The sequence below is a fragment of the Spea bombifrons genome, chromosome 5, assembly GCF_027358695.1.
Source record: "Spea bombifrons isolate aSpeBom1 chromosome 5, aSpeBom1.2.pri, whole genome shotgun sequence".
NCBI lineage: Eukaryota > Metazoa > Chordata > Amphibia > Anura > Pelobatidae > Spea > Spea bombifrons.
In genome coordinates, this window is record NC_071091.1 from 96,946,580 (window position 1) to 96,956,930 (window position 10,351).

Consider the following 10,351-nt stretch of genomic DNA (forward strand, 5'->3'; position numbering starts at 1 on the left):
ATACTACTTGTTATGTGCCGTCCACCCATTGTACATCGCTACGGAATTTGATGGTGCTATATAAAACAATAAATAATAATATTAAATATATATATATATGCTGCTTTCATTATTATAAAAATGGCGAAACCGTCTTTAGGATATTTATGAATTCATTTACACATACCTCACTTATTTCTGGCACGTAACCCGGTATTTCCCAGAATGCACCAGACTCTGTAAAGGTGAGATTTGTTGTGAATTACGTAAAACATCGGGGTGTTTGCATGAGTGTATATAGCACTGTTACAGCGCCGGTCATATCTAGAAATACCAAGCCGTATACAGAAAGGTCTAGTTTGAAACAACCATAGCATATGTTCCCATATCATAAGGACACTTCGGGGATAAGATGTAGCAGCATATAGTGTTTTTCCTTTGTTTGCAGGATAAACCTTGTTTAACACTTTGCCGGCCTGAAGCCGAGTAAATTGAGGTTTCACTGAGAGCCCGGCCCAAATCACGTCATCTCACAAACCATGCTGTCCATCCGAACTTGCCACGAGGCTTTGATCTACAAAGGTCCAGAGATTAGGAAGCCCATCAGAAATCGGCATCTAGAGTGAATACATTGTCCATTGTATCACGCGCCATAACACCAAATCTTTGATACTCAGAAACCCTCTTCTCAAAGAAATTGGTCTTCCCTTCTAGTGAAATGTTCTCCATGAAATCGAAGGGGTTTTCCGCCTGAAAAATCTGGAATTCAGAAAAAAAAGCACATTATAAACAGAAAAAAAATATAATCTGCAATGCAGAGATGTAAATATAAATCAATGACCTAATCAACATCAGACAGTTACAGTCTATATACACACACACACACACACACATGTTCTGCATTGGTAATAGGGTATCTATTCATGTATATTTTTGGAGGGTCTGACACGAAAGCAGAGCTAACCAAAAAGTGCTTATAACATAGAAACTGATCATACAAATAATCCATTCAGGTGTTTCCCGTATCACATCACAAGTGCAAAAAACATAATAAATAAAAAAATATATATTCTAGTTCTTACCTTTGGATATCCCAACTCGTTTAGCAGTCGATCTGCTACAAATTCAATGTACGTCTTCATCAACGAGCAGTTCATGCCAATTAGGTTCACAGGTAATGCATCCGTTAAAAACTCCTGTAACATTAGCATATTATAAATTACTATAATAATATAATAATATGGAGGCAAAGTCCTTGTCGAGAAACAGGATCATTTTTAATAGAATTCCACGGAACGCAGTGCTGTTCGCAGATTAAAATAAGCAATCGTTATCTGTTATAAACCCCATTCATGGCTATGCTATAGGAGAAACTCTCGTAATGCCTCAGCAGTTGCATGATTTGTCCTCCCAATTAAGTAATTTCTCCCCTTTTGTTAAATTACCATCTCCTTCTCGCAGCCCTGGAAATGGAGGGGGGGGGTTAGGAGAGAACCAAGTAGTTGGTTTAAGGCCAAGTATCTCCAAAAGCATGACCAATTGAAAAGTTTAAATGATTAGTTATAGGTGGAATTATAAATACATGTAGCTATGGTAACAGCTCCCCAGCTATGGGACATGTCCGATACCTGTTCAATTTCAACTGCATCAGCTATGATCTTGGTGACGGTCTCTTCTGTGGGTTTATTCACCAAGTGTTGAAACATGAGACAAGCAAAATCACAATGAAGACCCTGTATAACGAGAACAGTGCAGAATGAATGAGCGGGACAGATATATATATATATATATATATATATACACACAATCACATATACATACACACACTACCATTCAAAGATGAGAGCAATATGTGTTCAGCGACATCTCCTGAGCGCAGTCATACCCCACATGCATGGGGGGTTTTGGGAGGTAAAAGAGCACCTTTGCGAGGTGCATTTGGTCATCTGGTCGGTCTGTGCCCATGACCTATTTTTGGGGCGTATTTGAACCTCATCAAATCATACTTTTTTTTTTTTTTTTTAAAGTAGACACCCCATGGGCATTTAACATGCCAGTGCTTTAACTCTTTCCATGTGCCAATTATTGTGAAGATATGGCGCTAATTTTAGGACTTGGTCATTTTTTTGATTTTATTTTTCCCCTTATTTTTTTATGTTACTAATCACGTGTCTGTATGTATTATTGTATACTTCTGATGTGTGTTAACTGCCCCATTTAAATTGTTCAGTGCTTAATAATAATAATAATAATAATAATAATAATAATATGAACCATACTGTTAAAACCTTAAAGCAAGATTAGTTCTTTCCAATATAACACAAATACGCCTTTGTTTAATGGGACACTTTGTTTTGGTGCTGCGTTCATTTTAAGGACGGCTATGAAGGGTTAACGTGTATCTTATATCCATTATGTCTTTATAATGAGTGCACTCTAAACTTACTTCATCTCTGCTTATGAGCTCATTGGAAAAGGTAAGTCCAGGCATGAGACCTCTTTTCTTCAACCAGAAAATTGCAGCAAAAGATCCAGAGAAGAAGATACCTTCTACTGCCGCAAACGCCACCACTCTTTCCCCTGGTAAAAAAAAAGAAATTGGCTTGCGCTCCACATTTAATGTCCCGGGATTAGCTAGGTATACTACTCTCTTCATTTCTTTATTTTGTGTGCTGATCACAATGAGATCAGCAAGCAAGGCTCCATAGCCAGCAGGGGGAGATCAGCCAGCAGAGGGAGCAATGGGAGAGCCCAGCAGGCTCTAGAAAGAACCTGCTGAGGCTCTCCTGTCCCCAAACTTCTGGCGGGAAGAGCAGGAAGAGAATGTCCAATCAGTTGATCAGGCATTCTATGAAAGACTGTGTTACATACAGTCAGCATGACACCAGCAATGCAGACTTCTGCCGGCAGGGGAGAGTCCAGGCTGTCCCTACAACAAAGTCAGGACGTACAAACAAGTGGGATGTCTGCACACTACGTGAATATGTAATGTTTGCATGCACCGTGTCCTACATTTACCTATTTGACTTGCAAGATCAGCCCTGCTGAAACTTAAAATGGGGCGACCAATCAGAACAACAATCTCAAAATCATAACCTAAAACGTACCGAAAGTAGCTTTATTATCCGATATCCAACGTAAGGCCCACTCGGCTTTTTTCCTAATGCAGGGCATTGTTTCAATGGCATTAAATAAGAAATCTCTGAAAGAAAAGGGGAAACAAAAGTATATGATGCTATAATCATGGGAGTTGATCAAACTCTTCCCAACCCACTATTTTTAGTGAATTAACCCCAAAGTAAGCAGGGCAGTCCCAGGCACTATGTGGGTAATTCTTACTGTACAAGAAATCTTCAGTTTAATCTGTTAACAGCTTTACCGTTTCTGGGGATCTTTAATGTAGGTGTCTATCAGCAGGCTGTACATCTCTGAGTGAATATTTTCCATAAGAATCTGGAAGCCATAAAAACAGCGAACTTCAGGAATCTGCACTTCTTGGCTGAACCTCTGCACCTGAAAGAACCCACGGCGGTTAGTGTTAACGGCGACATACACTACTGTTCAAAAGTTTGGGGTCATGGAAAACATGGAAATTTCTGTTATCTTTTATTTATACAGCGCCAACAATCTACGCAGCGCTTAATACAATACATAAATTCAAGAGGTCTGACAAGATGGGAATTGACAGACTAAGACAAACCGATACATTAGGTGGAGAGAACCCTGCTCACAAGCTTACAATAGCTGTAACTTAATCGCAAAAGGGTTTTCTAACAATCAATTAGCTTTTTAATCTTAAACTTGGATTAGCTAACACAAGTTGCCATTGGAACATGGGAGTGATTAAAGGCCGCTGTACACCTATGAAGATACTCCATTAAAAATCAGCCGTTTCCAGCTACAATAGTCAGTTATAACATTAACCCCATCTGTGCTGGATTTCTGAGCCATTTCATGTTATTTTACCAGACAAAGTCTGCTTTTCTTCCAAAAACAAGGACATTTCTAAGTGACCCCAAACTTTTGAATGGTGATATATTCCCAATTTATAACAAGACACAGGAATCCGTCTGTGTGCTCTAGCAGTTATAAGGATACTCAAAGACATAATAAGTGAGCAGGCCAGTTAGGAAGAGGGGGCAGGTGAAAGCGGTTAGGGCTTCTCTCCAGTCGGATTTGGGTAGATGCAATTTTCCCTACTTTATATGTAGATGAGAAGAGACAAGACGCAAAACTAAAAGGACCCACTAAAATATGTCCATGAGATGTGAGCTGACATTACGGTGAAATGCGACATAGTTCTTCCAAGAAAGTGTATTCTTTAGAACTGTTAGCTTACGGAAAAATGTTTAGCATTTGCTAAAACTGGAAACTAGAAATGTTATCTCTGCTTCCCGAAAGGATATATGTTCAGATCCACGAAGAACATAAAAACAGAGATAATCGGTCAGTTCTGGGCTCACGACTTTCCTCCACTTGAATTTGTTTTCTATGGACTGAGGTTGACAGGGATGGAATAGTGGGGTTACTGGTCACCGACGAGCAGGTTCTGTATGGAATATCAGGCTGGTAATTGGCACCTACATGCACGCCCCAGGCCACAACTGTGCACACATAGCTCACATAAAGACACACAAACATACGTGGCCTGACAAAACCCGTTTATTTAATTGCTAGTTCTCCACGGCACAGAGAAGGACTAGCGAACAGGTAAAACATACCAGATTCTCGTTCACTATTCCGTCGCTAGCGGCGAAAAACGCCAATACGTGGGAAATAAAATGTTTCTCCTCCGACTTCAACGTATCCCAGTGTGCAAGATCCTTTGATAAATCAACCTGAAAATATAAATACAATTAACGGAATAGTGTTCTTATTATCAAGACAATTTGTTATTAGTCCCACCAAGGGACCCAAGATACAAAGAATCATCAAATCAGACTGGCCCAGGAAGCAATCAGCCCCTTTCCCACCGCTGGATAAACTAATTTAACTTCACAATCTCTCTGTTCCTCATAAACTAATAAAAATGTTTAAACATCATGTAATATTAAGGCCTTGGCCTTGTAAGATGCACATTTGGGTGGCAGACGGGTATATTAAGGCCTAAATAATAATAATAACTATGAGAGGGGTGGCACAACTACAGAGAGCCAGGGTATGATGTAATATGATGTCATACCCAAAAACTTGCACTATGCAAGTATTAAAGTGTAATTTGGAGCTAGATCTGTGACAGAGGAGGCAGAGAGCATACTAATTCACTCAATCCAGTAAAAAGTATCAGTTATTTTGTAAATTCCTGTAAATTGCTGTGTGGTTTCGTATTAATCGTTTACACGGCTGAATTGGGAATGTTGATTTGTATTGTTAAACGGAACCATATAGACAGACATAACATGTTACCCTTTCCTGTAGTCTGCAGGCCAAACCACACATCCGCACGCACCTGTTCTTACTAACTATGGTGAGGAGACAGCTTTCCCAACAGAAGGTTCACCAGCAGGGTTCCTGTGGCTTTTGGGTCCCCCAGTAGCAGGTGTATGAAGGCATCAGGTGCGTTTGGAAACCACATGAGAAATAATAACTTAACCTCCATAACAGAACTCGGGTTAAACCAGTATATTCTCGACTCTTGAAGATGGCATGTGTCCAATATTAACGTTTCCCACAATGTTTCTCATATTCTAAGTCATTGGATACATATTATACATATGTCAAGAACTATACAGTTACCGTAATTAAAGGGCAACTCCCACCAATTTTTGTATTACTGTTATCAGATTAAAAATACAGTTCCTAAAATATTTCTGTTACCATACCCCAATCTATTAGATGAACACGCCGACTCCTTATCATACGGTCTGCGGCAAACCATAGAATGGCTCAGTTTTATTATCCAGTCGGATATTCTGACTAATGATAGTCTATGGAGGAACAGACTTCATGCAGATTGCCAGCTCAGCGTGACAAACAAGGAAAGTCACCCAAAATATCCCATGACTGACAACAATGGCAGCTTCCAGGATGTCAGATAAAGGATAATTGGAACAAAATAAGATAAAACCAGGTTTCTGTCACTGTCGACGTACATTACTGCATACAGCGCTGGATTGTAAGCTCAAGAATAAAAATAGTGTCTTCTATGGGTAGAGGTCACAGTGACAGAATACTGGGGCCAATACAACTGAGAAGTCCAGACCAGAGAGACCCAATAAGGTGGATGGGCCGAATGGTTCTTAGCTGTCGTGAAATTCTGTTTCTATGGTAACGCCTGGTAGTGATGCACCAAAACTTACCCCTAACCAAATTCTTCTAAACACTAACAGCTAATGCGCCCAAGCGTTTCCAGTCCTCTAGGAACAGTGTAACCTCACAAATGCACGCCAAGGGTTACCATAGCAAGACAGCACTATTACTTTACATACTTCCTCTGTAGTCCAGAACGAAGCCTGGGCCTGCTTATACATTCTCCAGATGTCTGGGTACTGGATTGGAAAGATGACGAAGCGGCGTGGATTCTGCCGGAGGAAAGGTTCATCTTCATCGTGGCAGCCGTTGGCCGCGTTCTGCCATAGAAACATGGAACAAGGATTAAAATTCAGGAGTTCGTGTCACATTCAACCACACTCAGCACTATAGACTCCTGACTAGGTGGGATTCCTGCCGTTACCGGTATATGAACGCAAAGTGACGCCGAGGGGTCTTGGCTCGGATTGGTTTTCTTTATAACTTATTGTCTGATGACGTTCTGGCTTGGGCTGCCACGTTGGTTTATATGGTAACGGCTGCCTGTATGAGACGGGGTCCACATGCTCATGTTACTTCATCCTTTGACCCCAAAAGACTGCACGTCCACACTCATCCTCATCCTAATAACCCGAAGGACAAACACAAGCGTACAAAAGAAAAAAATGCAACTGTTTTTACTTTGCTTCGTGAATAGACAACTTATTTTATTTTATTATTATTTTATTTTATTTTTTACTTATTTCAGAAAACTCCAATAGTAGAAAACACTTTGGAAAAAATAATTATTCTAGAATTATTTTGTAAGTTTTCATGTTACGTTTAATGACTCAAAAAAAAAAAAAAAAAAAAAACAAGGATTTTGAATTTGGTTATTAAAATATATCGGTGTCAAACACCAGTTCTTTTTAAAGATGATGGCTCTTCTCTCAACTACTGGCGGACATCTAAAGGGGAGCCATCAGTAAGCTACAGACCACCATCTCTCCGAGAACATGTCTGCGCAAACAAGAGAAAAGGCATTTAAGTGAAAGGCAGAGTCTGGGCTCACTAACCATAACTCACCCTAAAACTGAGTGCGAGAGATACAGAAACACATACTGTATGACAAAGCATGTGACACGCGAGAGGGAGACACGGGTATATACCGATCCACGCACCGACAGCTCCCATATATGACATGGGGATCGTTCCACGGTTGTAATTTCCCAGCTATTTGGAAATCCTGAATGATTGTTATGGGCGACTTCACAGCGTTAGTCCCTATACTGGACTCATCAATTACATAAAAGCTCTCAGGGCTGAACTCTGGAAATTCATTAAATAAAACACGGTTAATTTTTTATGGATCGGCATCTCACGGCAATGGAGGCAGAGAACTTAAGTATGTCCTGTTTAGTAACACGTTTTATAATATCGCTTCCTATAACATTAAATCCCTGCCTTCTAACAAAACGTAAATACATACATACATATACAGATGCATACATACAAGTACATACACACAGACATACATACATACATATAGAAATACATACATACAAGTACATACACACAGACATACATACATACATACATATAGAAATACATACATACATACAAGTACATACACACAGACATACATACATATAAATACATACACACAGAGACACATACAGATAATACACACATGTAGACACACAGTGTTGGGGGGATGCGGGTACCGCAGTCTCAGTAAGGGATGGGAAGGATCTCCGGCAGTAAAATGATCTCTACATGCTTCTCCCGCACACAAAGGCGACAGCGGACGCGGAGCCACCATGAGAATAAACCTGCCTGCATCTATTACTGACACCCCGTGGAACGCGTGTCCGGACATCATAACTAAGGTTACCTTGACCGAGGCCGTGCCGTGGGTTTCCCGTGGAGGAAGCGTGGGATCCCCCATCGTAGCGCAGGCTCAGACAGGTCAGGAGGCAACTCTGCGGACGGCTCGCAGCACAGATGGGGACAGGACACTGGGGTCTCCCCTAACCGGGAGTGTCACCGGGTCTGAGGGCGGTACAGACGGCACACAACCAATAGCGGCGGGCGAGCGGGCACTGAGCGGGGGGAGTGCTCTGCTACAGTGTGACGAGAGGGACATAATTATGAAGAAGAGATGGCATTCACCCTTTGTGTGCCGGGGAGTGGGGGGTAAAGTCACCTGCCACTGGAAGACACGCTCATGGTAGCTAATATGGGTACTGTGCACGACTTCTACTGAATAACTGCAAGTAAATCCGCGAATAGCAGCAAAAGAAATACATAAAGTATTAGTATTAATAAAATCATCATTATACTAATAATAATAATACTAAAAATAATAATTACTGCTCCTAGGGTGCACAACATGCTTTATTTTTCAATTCGTACATAAATAGAAAGCTACTTGAGTGGCTCTAGAAAGTATCAAAGTGTATCACTTTTAGTAAATTCATGAATTTTAACATGGTTTCCGCTTTAAATAATATTTATACAAATAATATTATTATTATTATTAGCGCTATTAAATATAAAAGAACCAAAGAAAAATAGAAGTAAAACACTTTTTATGGAGTTTTGCTTAGGATTTCTAATGCAGGATTGTGTCACTGCTGGAAAAAACCCAGTTTATGTTCAGTAACATCCCCTGAGTTCAGTAATTATTACCCTGTATAGCTTTTCTCTGCTTTGGAGGCCCAATGTGCTCCAAAAATATATTTTTGTTTTCATTTTGTACTTTTTTTTTTTGTTTCTCAACTTGTTTATTGTCTCCACTCCCATCAGAGAATAGAAACCCCTTCTGCTCCACAGACCCTGGGGACCTCTCGATGTCATAGTGACATCACCGGGGTCCGTGGCTTTATTTTAAATGTTATGGCTATATGTAAGCCCCTTGACCCATTTACTATACTCCTCCATGGTTACCTCTTAAGTTGGCTCTGCAACAGGTAAATCCTGCGCCTCCGCCCTTCTGGAGACCAGGGGACTCTGCGAGACATAAGGTCAGGGCCCCAAAGCTCCTCCTACACACATAGTGATATTAGGGTTGCCATCTTTTCCTCAAAACAATGCCTGTCATTGTTGTGAGTCGGCAAGGGCGGAGCTACAAAAGGCAGGGGCCACAAAGGGCGGAGCCAGAGCTAATGGAGGAGAAATAATGTCAGTAACATCGGTCACATCACAGCCTCAATGCACGGGCTGTCTGCAGCCAGCGTTTCGGCCTGTTAGAAGTGTTCACCAGCTCCCGGAGAGGATGTGGGTTCAGTCCCCCAACCCACCATTGCGCTGCCCTGACAAGCTTTGGAAATGCTCTCATATGTCCCATTTCGTTTGCAGTCGCCATCTTGGTACACCCAGCTACGCTGCAGACCCCACCGCAAAAGCATGTAGAATTCAGAATTGAGTATTTGATGCGTGCCAAATTTCCATCTCAAAGAGCTGCACCAATTTGGTAATTCTCTCATGCCATGATTATGCGACCAATCTGGAATTCGATATTAAATAAAAGATGACCGGGAAGCCAAGGACAGGCCAGGGATTAGGCTCCCAGCAGCATCCTCAAAGCTTTATCTGATACTGGCCAATAAATTGTCTAATTTGGGGGACATCATTTTGTCTTAAAAATGCATTTTCATATTCTACTCAGATAAGCGTACCTGGGGGGGGGTTATGAAATTATATGGTCTGAGTTAGATGAGCAGCTTTGTAATAGTTTTCTACATTTGGAACCCCCATAGCCCCTTAAATCTGGAAGGATAAATATTTTTTCCTGGTAATCCAAGACACTCTCCTGATTTTTAATAAAATCTAAAAAAAAACAAAAAAACAAAAAAAACCAAAAAAAAAACAAGGTTGTAATTTTCAGACACTATTTGCCCCACAAAGACAACTGTAATTTTCTCTAAACATTTTTATAGAGGGTTTTTGACAAATGATACCAAAATACCAAGCAGGGCCATTTTCTCTTTTTGTACAAATTTGTTATTGTTTGTGATTTGAAACATATCCTACTTCTTGATCGTTAAGCACCATGGAATCTGCTGGCGCTATATAACGAAGGAATCTAACGGAACCCAAACTCCGTATTTGCCGTTCAGATGCATTTACTGGGAGAGGTTAT

The 10,351-nt window shown here is 40.7% G+C and overlaps 1 protein-coding gene across 1 annotated transcript; it reads right to left on the bottom strand.

Annotated features, from left to right (window-relative positions):
• Nucleotides 1–346: 346 nt before the first annotated feature.
• On the bottom strand, nucleotides 347–8,248 carry RRM2B (ribonucleotide reductase regulatory TP53 inducible subunit M2B). The gene is made up of 9 exons (XM_053467227.1): nucleotides 8,102–8,248; nucleotides 6,408–6,548; nucleotides 4,701–4,817; nucleotides 3,359–3,492; nucleotides 3,087–3,181; nucleotides 2,426–2,559; nucleotides 1,608–1,712; nucleotides 1,062–1,175; nucleotides 347–738 (listed from the first exon to the last, which is right to left on the bottom strand). Exons 1-9 carry the CDS (start codon nucleotides 8,153–8,155, stop codon nucleotides 583–585), a joined length of 1,050 nt encoding a protein of 349 aa, XP_053323202.1. The 5' UTR covers nucleotides 8,156–8,248; the 3' UTR covers nucleotides 347–582.
• Nucleotides 8,249–10,351: the final 2,103 nt, after the last annotated feature.